Source organism: Gnatocerus cornutus, chromosome 6 (genome assembly GCF_029298725.1).
Source record: "Gnatocerus cornutus isolate USDA-ARS CGAHR chromosome 6, icGnaCorn1.1, whole genome shotgun sequence".
NCBI classification, from domain to species: domain Eukaryota; kingdom Metazoa; phylum Arthropoda; class Insecta; order Coleoptera; family Tenebrionidae; genus Gnatocerus; species Gnatocerus cornutus.
Window position 1 is genome coordinate 7,272,099 of NC_142238.1, and position 14,403 is coordinate 7,286,501.

Sequence of the window (14,403 nt, forward strand, 5' to 3'; positions counted from 1 at the left end):
TAATCTCAAAGAAAAAGTGTGAAGGTTATTACATTAGTACTTATCGTTTTATATAACTAAACTCACCTTTATCTACGCTAATAGTGAAGGCTAATGAGTATTCAGACAATAGTTTAGATCCACATGTGTGAGAATTCAAGGAAAATAGTCACTTATACAAATAAAGATAACAGTAATCTTGAAAAAAAAACAAGTTTGCTTTTGTCCCCAGTTCGTATTTTCAAATGAATTTAATTTAAATGCATAAATCGTGTGTACAAGTGAGGAAATGAAGATAAATAAACGATTATTAGCTATCAAACTCCATTATTTCCTATTTATGGGAGGTAAATAAACATTACTACCACTTAACATTTAGGTGCCTAAATATTTTTTTCAGCTATGGGGCCCATATTACCACAACTACCCCTTTTAGGCAAAGATCTGGGTATATCTCCAGTAGTTATGGGAACTGTAACAGGCATTTTACCATTTACGTTTGTCCTGACAAAACCTTTATTCGGACTCCTCATCGATGTCTATCGACAGTGCCGAAAACTTATCTTTCTAGCTCTAATCATTACTATGACTCTATGTTTTTATGGTATCTTCTATATTCCAAAACGCGAATTAACAACATACGATCTAAAAAATGAGAAATCAAATTTCTCATCTTCATGCCAAGCAGATGTCAGAGTCATTTGTAATTCCAATTGTGTGACTAATTCAACAATTCTATGGATAACTCACGCGGGAGAGATTTGCCCCTTATCTTTACCGTTTGTAGCAAACACCTGTCGATTTGTTTGCATTGAAGATCCCCAAAGTCCTACACTATACAGATCATTGACCTTTTGGAGTTTTATTATTTTCATGTCTTTAGGAACAATAGGATTTAACGTGATAAATTCAGTCAGTGACGCTGTTTGTTTTGACATAGTAAGTCATAACGAAAAAAATTGCACATGTCTGTTCCTTTAATTAAAGGTTGGTGACCAAGCCGATTACGGTGCACAAAGATTATGGGGTTCTATCGGTTTTGGATTAGCAGGAGTACTGGCAGGGTACGTGGTCGATCGATTTTCAAACACCTCTAACAACTATGCACCTGCTTTTGCGATTATGCTCATTTTCTCTACATTCGATTTTCTGGTTTGCCTGAAACTTGAGGTAACTGGAAATTTTTTAAAATGGTATTCTCAGATCGTTGATTTAAGCTACCGGTTATTGAAGCTCCCAAAAACATTTTCAAAGACTTAAGAATACTGTTGAGTGATCGACACGTCGTTGTTTTTATAACGTTTACCGTTCTGGCTGGAATATTGGATGGACTTATTATTTATTTCTTGTTTTGGTAAAGTAAACAATCGTTGATTCGTTGTGTTAAATGTATTTCAGGTATTTAGAGGATTTAGCTCTCCAAACCAACACTTCTCAAATAAAACTTATAGAAGGTTTAACTTTAGCTGCCGAAACTTTGGCCGGTGAAACACTGTTTTTCTTCATCTCAGGTTAAATCAATTTTTTATTTTACAATCTAAATTAATTAATTTCAGGGAAAATTTTACAGAAATTGGGGCACGTCCACGGATTTACTTTATGTTTTATCAACTACGCTTTACGCCTAGGACTCATTTCCCTGTCCCCAAATCCTTGGTGGATTGTACTCGTTGAATTGTTCATGCAAGGACCAACATTTGCGCTCACTTATACTGCAATAGTTGCATACGCTAATGAGTTAGCTCCACCAGGGATGTCGGCTACAATGCAAGGAATAGCCGCCGGAATGGGAGATGGAACTGGTAGCTAAGTTAATTAAACAATAAAAGTTTTAAACGTAACATCTAGGATATGCCATCGGAAGTATTCTAGGCGGGTTGTCCTTTCGATATTTTGGAGGAAGAACCACGTTCCACATCTTTACTTGGGTGGCAGTGATTTGTGGGTTTTTACATTTTCTGATTCATCGGAGTATTCTTAGGAAGGAAAGAAGGCAAAGACAGGGCGATTACGAAGAAATAATGTAATGTGCGTTTTATAATAAAGATTTTGTACAAATTAACTCATTTTGATAGTTTCCGAGCTCAATCGTCGGTGTATTTTTTAGATATTCTTTGTGGAAGTTTTCCGCCGTAAAAAATCGTACAAAATAAATGATGTGTCTGCGTCTGTTTAGGAAAATATAAAAATCGTTTGATCGTTGGCAGGTTGGGGTGACTGATTTGATAATAAGTGAGCGCAACGCAATAGCCTTACGTGTCGCCGCGTCACCTGTTACAGCTCGATAAGGTCTCACGGCTTATGACTTCACATCCACCTCTAAAAATTCGTTTTCATGTCACACGTCAGGACAGTACTGATTTTTTTTCAAACTTAATCTGAAACATCCCATTTCAAGTTAGAAATACCCGCATTGTGTGTTGCTTGATACCAGTCCAGGGTTCCTGAACATTCTCGTCGGAAGTATTACTAACAATGTAGGTATGATAGTAAAACGACAAAATGATAAAATACGTTACTGCCTTCGTGTGCATAAAGATCGGCCAGGTCATACCTAATGACCCTAATAATAATGACTATTTTAGTGGTAATTCTGTTTCCATAACAAAGTTAGGGCACACACAGCTGAACTTTCTCACCATTTGACGCGCAAGACTGTAATATCACCTGAAAGATAATGAACTAATACCCTGCCATCTTTACACAACTTTACCCAACTTTAAACATTACACCGTGCGGCGTTAAATTACAAACGAAAATGAACACGAAACACTCATTCGCGAAATATTTATGATAAACTTTCCTCTGGTAACATCTCACGATACAAATTTTAAATCGTTTATGTAATAAAATAGGAAGAATTACATTCAGACACGACAGTGCGAGAAATGAAGGATTACTGTCATGTTGTTTTGTTGATTAATTTCACTGTTTAGAAAAAATAAGCGTAGAGATGCAAAAAATGTTTTAGCCTGGCGCATCCACCATTTTGAGTCTTTGAGATTTTAATCAGTGTCGGGAGTAATCAATAAGAAAGTATTTGATCTAATCGGATTATTATTTCATTGTTAGATATTTTACTGTGTGGCTACACGTAACACGATGTCGATTACTGTCAGTTTGAACAAAGTTCAGAGACACAAACTATAATTCGATCAAGATTTTTATCATCTAATATCAACATGTCCTCTGATGTCAGTGCAAACAGAATTCATGTCCCCATTATGATATATTATGCTCAGTTTACGCAAACAGAAAAATCCAAACAAACAAAGTCATGTATTATTGTCTTTCCATCGAAACGTATAGACATGAAAACCTATGAATAAAATAAAAGAGATAATTTGTAGGGATCGAGAATAAACGTGGAATGTTTCGTCTTTTTCTGAGCTATAACCTCTTCAATTACCTTACAGCGTATTATTGTTTCAGTCTGTTATCAAAAGGAATATTAGATCTCCGAAATGGTCATGTCATAGGTCTATTATAATCCGTAATTAATGTACTGGTATTTAAAATTCACAGAGGTAAGCGACTGTAATATTATAGGTTGGCATAATTCCTCGGTGGCGTGTGATCGTTTCGATGTCCTATCGCGCCGAGTAATTATTACATCCGGGACTCCAAATAAACCCCATAGAGTTCCTCGAGCGAGCCGTGTGATTCCACATGTGGTAACACCTAATAACGTCCATTTGATGATGTCACTAAGCGATAATTGATAAGATGAAACCATGCGTGTGTTTGATCAAAAAATTAAAGGGCGCTGCCGAATTCGGCTTGAAAGTAAGAAATAAGAGGATATTAAACAAATGTTAAATAGATATAATTCACTCTGGGATAAGATTTAACATAAAACAATTTGGTATTGTCGACTACTTTCGATTTTGAGATGCACCAAGCCATGGTATAATGCACAAACAAGACTCAATTGATTAGATGCTGATAGCAAAAAGCGCACAAAGTCGAGCTGTGGATTTGCTGTGTAACATTTTGTTTCATAGAGAAGACAAAAAGTGTAGCCAAAATATTAGCACTAAAGAGACAAATTTAGTCATTTTAAATTGTGATGACCAAAAATTTTCTTGAGTAAAATTAAATATTGAAGAACTAAATATGTATTAGGAGTATATCATCATTTACTGTACTGTTGTGAATATCTCAAAAACTTGACGAAACTTCTTGTAAAACAAAACAAAATTTTAAACTATTGTAAAGTAAAATCCGACACAATATTTTTCAATTAGAACCTTTTCTCGAACTGAAAACTGAAAAGCTAAAGCGGTTGTTAAAAATTTACTCCTCAACTGAATCGACGGCCAATAAGACGGACTTCATAAAGAAATTAGATGTTTATGGAATTTATAATTGGTAATTGGAATACTGGACTACTTAACCTAATTGGTTTTTATTGGTCAAACTCTGTCTCTTTGAGGGTGTCACCACAACTACCCTTCTTGTCTTTAACGAAATGTCTGCAATAGCTGCCGTTGATTTCGCAGTCACTTTAAATAATAAAAAACCTCATTAGTGTGTTCATCGATTATAAAAGGTCCTCAACATTATACCTCATGGAAATAACCGCACTGTTCGATTATCCATAACGAGTTAGAATATTAGGCATAAATAATAACTTATAACAAGATACAACGGAATTAAAAATAAAGTAATTCATGCATAATAGAAGCCGGTTAATGCGTGTATATGGCGTTCGAACGACGGAAAATAATGGTTACTGTGTTGCAGTCATATATTTGGTCATATTATAGTCGAAGTCTTTTAATAATTAACGAACGTTCTTCATGATTTTCACCCCCAAACGTGTTGGGGTGGAGTTTAATATAACACAATGTTTTCCACCGTTAAGTCTTGGCAAATATACTTGTTGGTAACGTATTTCAATGTCCAATAGATTTCATCGACTTTTGCGCAAGTCGAAAAAGGCGGGAATCACCGACGCCGACGCCTTCATTCTTCATATTAAATTCATAGCAACGTTATGTTACCGTAATATGAGAACACTAGGATCAAATTATCGCATATCCTGACTATTGTCAGTGTTTATTTAGACTTCTGCTTTTATCTTCATCAAAAGCGGTACTCAAAAAAATTGATAAGATTTGCATGGTTTTTGTTATTTTAAATAGTGTAGTGAATTTAAAATGGATGCGCAAAGCTCTTATAATTTTGGTGGAGGCGCCGGTAACGGATTTTTACCAGTGTCTGCGTTTTCTGCGTACAGCTTGTTGAGGAGATGTAATTACTTTTTAACACCGCAAGGATCAGGTTAGACAGCCAAATGTAAACACGTGAAAGTTACACATCAATTTACATGCACCCAGCACATTTTATTTTTACTTGTACAAGTTTTGACGAAATGAAAATTTTTGGCATTATATTGCGTATTTAGATTCCAACTTTGCATACTAAATTATTAGAAGATATTAAATGGCACAATTTATAGAGAAAAAATCATTTGAAACTTTAAAATAAACATTAAAATTTAAATTATAAGCATTATTAAAAAGTTTAGTGAGACTTGTGGTCAATATTTTAAATTCTCAGATGTTTTCTGCTTAATACAAGTAGCAAAGTTTGATTATTTTGATTATATTTAGGTTTTCTTAGATAGTTATTTAGTAACATTTTCAAACATTTAATTGTTATTTTTTAATATCTTTAACAAACTAGAATCTTAAAACTTTTAGAATATCCAGAATTTTTTCTTACCTGACTTTGTCTAAAGGTAAATTTTAAAAAATTGCAACACAACTTTGAATTCTTATGTAGGTTTCAAAATTTTTCTACATATTTAGATTTTAACATTTGGAATATTTAGGACTTTTAAGTATTCTAGAAATTTTTCAAAATACATTACCTTTTATAGCTTTAAATTATTAGACTAAAAAATATTATAGTCAAAATTTATATTTGAAAAACAAATTAAATTCTGATGATAAGACTATAATGTATCACGTTCTCAAACAATAAAAACCATTTCTAAGTTTTTTCAGATTAGGTTTACTGATTTAATTTTTTTCGACTTTTTTGTAATCTTTCTCCTATAAATAATTTAGGTTTTAAAATGCTTTTACTTTACTTATTAAATGAAGGAGATGCTTATATGGATTCGTTGAGTGCTTTAAGTTTTGAGATCAAATTTGTTCACTTTGATTCAGTTTCGATGTTGCTTAAAAGATTTTTTTACAACTTTTAAGTTTAATAAAAAATAGATAATCGCCAAAAAAACTCCAACAATTAAAAGAAAAATATTTTTTATAACTTTTACGCTTAATAAATAACAGATAAATACCAACAAAAACTCCAACAATTCAGATAAACCTTATTTTATCTAATTCATATTATTAAATATCTTGAGTGGCTTTATTGAAAAAAAAACTGTTTGCTGTTATTCAATTCTTCAAACAATAAAATAGTTTTTTTAGCTAGTTATCCTCATTTTATCTCTAAATTAAAGACTCGTCTAAAACGAGTGAAATTAGCTTTGTGTCAAATATGCCTCGGTTTGCGTTTTTTCCCGTAATTTACCCAATCCAACTTTCATTTTATTAAATTGATGCAAACCAAATTAAACGCGCCCAGATTACATTTTTAAATCTCACACAAAAGCATGTTGTGATGGTTTTATCTGACCGCATTAATTTACTTCAGAAACAATCGTACATTTCTCAGAATATTCATAACATGAAAACACGATCACGCCTCCCAACCAACACGCAACATCTATCTTATAGGCCCCTTTTCACTTCTTGTAATTTACCTACAAAACAGTTTAATCTATGTCTAGATATCCACAGTAAAACAGCGCCTATTCAGAGAATTTCATCAGATTGCCCTCTGCCACCACCCACGGATGAAATTCCATGTGTCGACGGTGAAAACAAATTTTTGAACTTACCAACCAAGTCATTGTTGGCTCCGTCACCGATTTTTGGATATCCGCATCCTCTTCATCACGTTTTGCAAAACGACCAAATAAGTAATTACATTAATAATTTAATTACAAAATAGACTGAAAGTATCGTTCTAGACACCAGACCCACAGTGACTTCTCCTGTTTCTCCATTATATGCGTCAAGTTTTCGAAGACAAAGAGGAGAAAAGAAGCCCATACCTGAAGAACAGAAAGACGAAAAGTATTTTGAGAGGCGAAGAAGAAATAATCAAGCAGCGAAGAAGTCGCGGGATGCTCGTAAAATGAGAGAAGACCAAATTGCATTAAGAGCGACGATTCTTGAGCATGAAAATGCGATTTTGAGAGCACAAGTCTTGACGTTGAGAGAAGAAACCTCATCTTTGCGCCAGATGCTTTTACAGAAGAAAGCAATAGAAATTGCTGGCAGAGATACGCAAATATGTGTGTCCTGATGAGCTGAGCTGTCTGATTAGTCCAGAATTTATGAACTGTGATTTTAGTATACTCTAGTTGTTAGTTGTAATAAAAGCACAATTTAACAAAAATAAAATTAAAAGTTAGATTTTTAAATAATTTTAAGACCACATACACTTTGCAATATCTAATGTAGTTAGTTTGGTGCCTTCACAATATTGACATGTTGAGTAATTTAAAGAAGTTTATTTATTATTCTATAATAGGTGAAAATAACACAGGTAAAATGTATTTTATATACAAATTGATCTAACTTTGTATTAATGATTTGTAAAGAATAAGTAAAAATTAAACTCAATTTCGCAAAGCAGGTGACGGTGTTTTATTTATTATTAGAAGGAGTTTTGTATTATATCGCCTCGCTGTTGAAAAATATTTGAATGTATCTCCATAGATATCAAATGCTATTCAAAACAACTTGGCATTTTTCTTCTACGTCAGACGTCAAGTTTCCAGAAATTTGAATTTTTCTAAAATGAGTTCTTTAATTTCTAGAGCTATTGCTCGTAGAACTATAGCGCTAAACCGTGGACCTTATATAAATTTTCCTCGCAAAAGCCATGGAGAATGTCAAGACCACGAGGAGCTCAAAGGCAGCATTCCGGGAGAGGTAAATGTTTAATTTGTGTAATTAGTACTAAACTGTTTTTGTTGCAGAATTTACCATTCATTGTGGGCAATAAAGTCGGAGTAACACTTCGATTTTATATATTCTTTGTATCCGGTTTTTGGGCACCATGGGCTGTTATTTGTTACCAGCTTTTGTGTAAATAGGAAAATGATCAATTTGAACCAGTTCTAAATGAATTTGTGTTGTTTTTTTTTTTAATAAAAAATTAAAACAATGGTTACGTTTTTTTATTATTGTACGGTTAAGCATTAATTAACTATAAAAAATTATTAAAAATAAACAAAATTTGAAATTTGACGGAATGTATAATCTGAGAAGTATGGATTCAGCACATTATGTATTTTATTGCAGTACGCAAGGTTGTGCAATGTAAACATAACCTACAATTCAAAGTTTGGCGCTTAAAGTTTTACAATGATAACAGAAGAAAAAGTCCGCAATTTTGGCCAAAAACGCGACACTGAGGGGCTCCAGAAGTACTTATCGAGCGTACCAGTAGACGAGGCAAGTTTAAACTAACGAAATTTGAAATTCTTACCTTTTTTCTGCAGCTGCTAAATCTTGTTGAATCTCGTATAGGCAGTGCAAATTTCACATACACATGGAACTACATTCTTGAAGGGCTTCACGACACCCCAAATGTTCATCAAAAACGCTTTGAAATTATAATGAAAGCCGTAAAAGAATTAGAAAAGCGAGAACTTTCGTCCACACATTCTAACGCTATTATTCGTCGAATTTGCATGGAACTGCCGAAATTTAAAGCCGAGGATTTGTTAAAATTGTGTGATTTTTGTATTGAGTGTCTTCAATCCCAAACTGCGTCGCAAATGAGGTAAACATCGTCACAATTAAAAGCGCTTCTTTACAAGTTGGTTACAGTTGGAAGGAGATGTTGCCAGAATTACTGCACATAATAAGTGAAAAAGAATGTGTTGAATACAATGAAGAGGAAATTACAGGAGATGAATACAAGAACCAACTTATTAGTTCAATTTGTATGTTGCAGTGGTTTCCTAGTAATGCCACATCTTTGGCAGAGATGTTCATGTGGGGGTGTAAGAAAATTGTTGTTTTATTGCTGAATTTTAATTTATAGCGACATGCCATTAACAAAGGAGCAGCACCAGCAAGTTGTCAACAAGTTAGGGAAATACTTAGAAAAGCTAACACCACAAGAAATCCCTGCGTTTGTATACCAACTGTTAAGACTTTGCAAACAAAATAACAGTAGAATCATATTCATGAAATTGCAGCAGTATTTTGGGTTAAGGTACAAAGAAGTTTCTGATTCTCCTGATTCTAACTCTGAGAACATTGACGCAATTGGTATGATTTCATTTTTCGTCACTCTGAGTTAGTTCAATCATTTCTAGAGGAAATTTCTGGGGAAGACACTACTGAAGCAGAAAGCACAGTACTGTTTCATATCCACACTGCAGCTTCTTTGGGACAAGACTGTATTAAAGACTATTTGAGCTTCCTCAAAAACATGATGAGATCCCCTGAGTTTATTATGCACCCCTTTCAATTGAGTGTCTTGTTGACGATTTCCACCATTCATCATTATGAAGAAAGAGTGTTCGAAATTATCAGATCGTGTATTACTAGAACTTTTAATGAAGAACACAAAAAAACTGGCTCTGCGTGGTTTAGAGAAATGGTACCCAGCACTAACAAAATTGAAAGTGTTTTTAATCAAGTTATACTCTCTAGGTTAGTAATGATCTTTCTTGGGTTTAAATTAACTGATTTTTTTATTCAAGTGCTCAAGATAGAGAGCTAATCCTCCAAGGACTGGTCAATTTTGCATTTGTTTTATTGGGTGTAGGTTCAGCTTTAGGGAGAGATCCAATTGCTGAAAAACAGTGGCAGTTGGGAAGTCTGATTTTATTCAAAATTATAAAAAGGAAGAGATACACGGCTGCTGTAATCATAGAACAACTAAGCAATGGAGTAATAACTGAAAATACTGTCACTCAATACATAGGTGAGGAAAAAAAAAGAGTTTAAGGGTTTTACATGTTTTGTTTCAGAATGTCTTTACATGATGAGTAAGAATCTCCCTCTTCTAATGCTGGAAAATAAAAGCACGATAGTTTCCCTCATGGAAGCACTTCCTCAAATACCAGGAAACAACGCGAAACTACTCTTAGATGCCATCATACCTTTGACAAAGGTTTCGCCTACAATAAGGGACCACTTTATCCTACTTTTGAGGAAAGCGCTTTATTCGAGGTTTATAATTAGAACAATAACTGATTTATCGATCTGACACAAATTGTTTAGGTTCTCTGAAACTCGCCAAGTTGCCGTAATTGGGTTTTTGAAATTACTGACAAACTTAAAAATATCGAATTTAGCAGTGTTGAGCCAGAGCAGCTCAAACGGTTCATATGCCTCTGGACACTCTCTTTACACCCAAATTTCTATGAGTAATGCCTCACAGAGTGCACCCGGCGTTTTTAGCAATGAAGCCTTGTGTTTGGAAGTTTTAGACATCCTGAAACGATGCTTCATGCAACAAGCAGAAGTCCGGGTCCAGTTATATGCAGGTAATTTAAGTTTACAGTTTGAACTTTCAACGAATTTTCATTTTGAGGTCTCTACAATGCAGTTTGTTTAAACCCAGAATTAGCTATTCCGGTTTTGGAAACATTGTGGTTCCACTTTCGTGATTTTTATACCATCGATGAGGACACACTTCCTCCTTTAAAATTCGATAAGATCACAGTTACGAGGGATGTGACCGTATTTTTGCAGGAGCCGCTCGGAAATTTAATTTACGCTGTTGGTTTACTTGTTCCAAAAGTAGCAAAGGAAGACAGTGAAAACGCAGCGGTTAGAAGATTCGCGAATATTTTGGAATCGTTGTGCTCAAGAATGATAAAATGCGAGCTGGTGCATTTAGAATTGGTATGATTTTTCGTTATTTTAACTTATGTGACACTTTTAATATGTGATTTTTTAGGATGATGGCACTGATTTAAGCGATATTATGCCTGAAGCACAACAGAAACTTCTAATGTTAAAAGAAGCTTTAAGTGTATATGAAGCGTTGATTGGGTACAAATTTCATTCTTGGGAACTAGAGTCGGAGGATAATGGCAAAGAAATCAATCAACTATTCCAAGGTTACACCCGATTATTGCATCATTTGAAGACCATCAACAAACCCAAAAAATCTGATAAAAAGAAAAAAGACGCTAACAAAACCACCCAAACGGTGAATAATACCACAATAAAAAAAGATGGACAGAAATCGTCAAAAAATCTGAAAGTCCCAGAAACTGTTTTAGATTTTGAAGTCATCACAAAAATGCTGAGTTTGCTCCACGAGTAAGCTGTCGAAAATTGTCGAGACATTAGTAAGAATTATATTTTTAAGGTCCACAGTTCCATGGACAACGATAGGACAATCAAATGTTATTAAAACAAAAAGGGATTTTCACCAACACGTAATGCAAGCAACGCTCACGTTGGTGTCTTCCGCAAAAAATAAAAAGATCATCGACATTCAAGTTGCTAAAAGAAATTACGACCATTTGTGCAACATTGCGGTGATCATCTACGAAAGAATAATTAAGCGCTTCACAGATTTTGCAGATTTTGATTGCACAACGGCTGTTTTAGCAGTTGAGTGTTTTCTTCTGATTCTAAACACCATCGTTAACTGCCATCGGAGTAATTTTCACGCGTTTTTGATCAAAGTCGGTAAGTTAGCATAATTCACAACTTGGCGCTTTTTCTTTAAAACTGTATAATTAGGTTGTAGGGATGCCAATGAGGACTTAAACACACACTTGTCAGGTTTTGTGCAAACTTATCAAAGACTGTTGGAACTGGATGAAGACGAGGTGTCCGAGGATCCTGAGATTAAGAAACTGTCGTTGCTTGTGATAAATACTTTGAGTTTTTTTGTTCACCAGATACCTACAGATAACAATGCATTGGCGTTACAGGTAGATTCGACAATCGTTTTACGAAATCTGTTAGTTTAATTCGTTGTAGATGATGGAGTGGCTAAAGAATCATGCCGTCAATAACAGCATCAACAGTAAACCGTCGGCCCAAGCATTTGTTACTCTGCTTTTTGATTGTCACATCAAGTTCAAAGTTAGTTTAACTCTCTTTGAACAAGCGTCTGTCCATTTAGGAGATGTCACCGGTGTGATCAATGAAGTAATTCCCAGTATTCGTTCCAACTCGTGGTATAAGAATGCTTGTTTTAGGAAGAACACGCCGTTGAAGAGTTCAAAATCATAAACGAACTCACTGCAAACAACGTTTTCATATCTCTCTGTAATAGTATTAAGTCGATTCTTGAACACGTAGAGTGGATCATCGCGCGTTTGCGAGCAGAGTATAGCATGATCAGTTTTGCCGGAGATGGTTTAGAAAGAAGTAAGATTTTTGTTGCTCCCAAACCAGTCTTCAACTCTCCTTTCAGGACAAGAAGATTTAAAAAATCGCGAGCGTGGAGTCTGCTGCCAGTTATGCTTCATTGTAACAATCTTAACAAACCTCAGTAACTGTACCGTTCCCATCGGAAGCTTGTCTGAAGCAACGTTGAAAAACTTGTCATCGCTGTATTGCACTCTGGGTTCACTGGCAAAATACTTCGGTTTGCGTTCGTCGAAAAACAATCCAGTTTTTCAAACAGCCAGGTAAATCTCCCCGTTTTTTGCTCGTTGAGTAATATTTTTTTCAGATTTGAGAGACTCGTGAAATTAGCGGGAAAACAACTCTCTCCTGTTGTTTATAAACTCATTATGTATATTGAAGAGAGTCAAAAACAGGCAGAATCACCTAAAAAGAATAAGAAAAACGTCGATTCCACGACGCTAAAGAATAAAGTTCTCAAGGAGACACGTTTGATCCCTAAAGTTATTTACGAAATTGAGCAGTTCAGTAAATTTGTTATGCAGTTATCTAACAAAACCAAAATTGACTTGTCTAAGTTTATTGGACAAGGAACTGTTAGGGATTTCAGGATTATGGGTCTGAAGGAGGTATTGGAGCAGGCTGGTGATGCAGCCTCCACGCAAAGGACCCAAGAGAGTGTTAGCAGTGACAATGAGAACGATGAGACAGAAGAGGACACTTCGCCTCCACCTGCTAAGAAGAAAAAGTGATTTGAGGTAGTGTCATATTGTATTGTTATGTAAACGATGTCTTTTTATATTTATAATTAAAATGAGCTCTAAGTAAGAATTATTTAAAATTTATTGTACATTTATTTATTACAAAAAATGGTCTTTAACAGACATCATTACGTCAGTATCAAATTTAAGTTACACTTATCCTAAAATGGAAACTTAACTATTAATATGCAGATAGAACAACCCGTAGAACACTTTACTATACCCATCATAACAAAGCTGTAAATAACACTTGAAATCTCAAACTTGAATATACTACAAGTGTATCAACATCTAGATCTGAGGTATCCATTTCCATCTAACCTGACATTTGAGGTAAGAAAACCCGGTTGTTCACGCAACAAAGTCTAAAGGCCTATTGAAGCCCCCTTTCCTATTCATATACTGTCTATATTTTCTCTTTAAAATAACATGCACACCCCCTATTTCATTCCCATCAACCTTCTTTCCTTTTGTTGTGTTAAAGTTGCAAAAACCCATCATCTTCATCATTTCTTGCTCGTCGGCACTTTTCCCTTCCAGATCAGCGGCGGTGACAACCGGTCTTTCCGGCTGTATAGGCCTCGCAGATTTTTTATCCAGAGACCGGGATCTGGATCTGGATCTTGTCAAAGAACGTGAGTACCTGCGACGAGGTTCTCTGTCATGTGAATGCCGTCTTCGTTCCCTTTCTCTGGACCGGTCCTTGGACCGTTTCCTTCTATGGCGTTCTCTCTCTCTTTCCCGGTCCCGTTCCCTATCCCTGTCTCTGTCTTTATCCCTTTCCCTGTCTCTATCGCGCCGTCTGGCCCCATACGGTGACTTGGATCGGCTGCGTCTACCCATCAAAACCTTAAAAAACAAATCTTTAAATTTCAAAAAAGAAAGTTTGGTTTACCGAAAAAATGCTCGATTTTTTTACCTGAGAAAGTAGTAAACAAACGTCACTTTTTTGACAACTGTCAGATCGATACAGAAAAACGTCGATTTTAGTTATGATCAAGGCACGGGCACTCCATAGGATGAACTTTTCAGCTACTTTACCTCCATCTATAAAAATCTGGCCTTAACATAAATTATTGTTTCCGGCTTCTGATCTAGGTGGCGCTTGGTATTTTAATTCAAGCGCAGCAGTCGTTGACAGATTCTTGGAATTCAAATTTGTGCAGAGTCTGCAAATTTGCACTTGCATTTTGTTTTGCACTTTCGTTAAGAGTGTTTTCCGAATTTCCTTGTGTATT

At 35.1% G+C, this 14,403-nt stretch overlaps 4 protein-coding genes across 4 annotated transcripts; 3 read left to right on the forward strand and 1 right to left on the reverse strand.

The window, feature by feature from the left end:
• Positions 1-45: 45 nt before the first annotated feature.
• On the forward strand, positions 46-2,037 carry LOC148172534 (major facilitator superfamily domain-containing protein 6-like). The gene is made up of 7 exons (XM_088039635.1): positions 46-326; positions 380-918; positions 967-1,149; positions 1,197-1,333; positions 1,378-1,490; positions 1,536-1,781; positions 1,828-2,037. Exons 1-7 carry the CDS (start codon positions 269-271, stop codon positions 2,004-2,006), a joined length of 1,455 nt encoding a protein of 484 aa, XP_087895761.1. The 5' UTR covers positions 46-268; the 3' UTR covers positions 2,007-2,037.
• Positions 2,038-5,089: 3,052 nt separating this feature from the next.
• Positions 5,090-7,557, forward strand: LOC148172535 (transcription factor VBP). The gene is made up of 3 exons (XM_088039623.1): positions 5,090-5,265; positions 6,788-6,979; positions 7,031-7,557. Exons 1-3 carry the CDS (start codon positions 5,142-5,144, stop codon positions 7,366-7,368), a joined length of 654 nt encoding a protein of 217 aa, XP_087895749.1. The 5' UTR covers positions 5,090-5,141; the 3' UTR covers positions 7,369-7,557.
• Positions 7,558-8,364: 807 nt separating this feature from the next.
• FANCI (Fanconi anemia complementation group I) lies at positions 8,365-13,239 on the forward strand. The gene is made up of 16 exons (XM_088039547.1): positions 8,365-8,525; positions 8,573-8,856; positions 8,904-9,071; positions 9,121-9,350; positions 9,398-9,737; positions 9,788-10,011; positions 10,058-10,259; positions 10,311-10,576; positions 10,624-10,937; positions 10,993-11,360; positions 11,410-11,735; positions 11,790-11,983; positions 12,033-12,203; positions 12,254-12,425; positions 12,472-12,688; positions 12,733-13,239. Exons 1-16 carry the CDS (start codon positions 8,436-8,438, stop codon positions 13,154-13,156), a joined length of 3,990 nt encoding a protein of 1,329 aa, XP_087895673.1. The 5' UTR covers positions 8,365-8,435; the 3' UTR covers positions 13,157-13,239.
• Positions 13,230-14,192, reverse strand: ytr (U4/U6.U5 small nuclear ribonucleoprotein 27 kDa protein yantar). Its single transcript, XM_088039632.1, has 2 exons — positions 14,085-14,192; positions 13,230-14,014 (listed from the first exon to the last, which is right to left on the reverse strand). Exon 2 carries the CDS (start codon positions 14,006-14,008, stop codon positions 13,517-13,519), a length of 492 nt encoding a protein of 163 aa, XP_087895758.1. The 5' UTR covers positions 14,009-14,014; positions 14,085-14,192; the 3' UTR covers positions 13,230-13,516.
• Positions 14,193-14,403: the final 211 nt, after the last annotated feature.

What these genes read in the sequence shown, in the direction of transcription:
- LOC148172534 (XM_088039635.1), top strand. Translation starts at nt 269, where the DNA reads ATGAAGATAAATAAACGATTATTAGCTATCAAACTCCATTATTTCCTA. An exon ending in ATTATTTATTTCTTGTTTTG is followed by an intron (nt 1,334 to 1,377) that starts GTAAAGTAAACA and finishes AATGTATTTCAG; the next exon opens with GTATTTAGAGGATTTAGCTC. An exon ending in ACTGTTTTTCTTCATCTCAG is followed by an intron (nt 1,491 to 1,535) that starts GTTAAATCAATT and finishes AATTAATTTCAG; the next exon opens with GGAAAATTTTACAGAAATTG.
- LOC148172535 (XM_088039623.1), top strand. Translation starts at nt 5,142, where the DNA reads ATGGATGCGCAAAGCTCTTATAATTTTGGTGGAGGCGCCGGTAACGGA. An exon ending in TTTAACACCGCAAGGATCAG is followed by an intron (nt 5,266 to 6,787) that starts GTTAGACAGCCA and finishes ATCTATGTCTAG; the next exon opens with ATATCCACAGTAAAACAGCG. An exon ending in TTTGCAAAACGACCAAATAA is followed by an intron (nt 6,980 to 7,030) that starts GTAATTACATTA and finishes GTATCGTTCTAG; the next exon opens with ACACCAGACCCACAGTGACT.
- FANCI (XM_088039547.1), top strand. Translation starts at nt 8,436, where the DNA reads ATGATAACAGAAGAAAAAGTCCGCAATTTTGGCCAAAAACGCGACACT. An exon ending in CAAACTGCGTCGCAAATGAG is followed by an intron (nt 8,857 to 8,903) that starts GTAAACATCGTC and finishes AGTTGGTTACAG; the next exon opens with TTGGAAGGAGATGTTGCCAG. An exon ending in AGGAAAGCGCTTTATTCGAG is followed by an intron (nt 10,260 to 10,310) that starts GTTTATAATTAG and finishes CAAATTGTTTAG; the next exon opens with GTTCTCTGAAACTCGCCAAG.
- ytr (XM_088039632.1), bottom strand. Translation starts at nt 14,008, where the DNA reads ATGGGTAGACGCAGCCGATCCAAGTCACCGTATGGGGCCAGACGGCGC.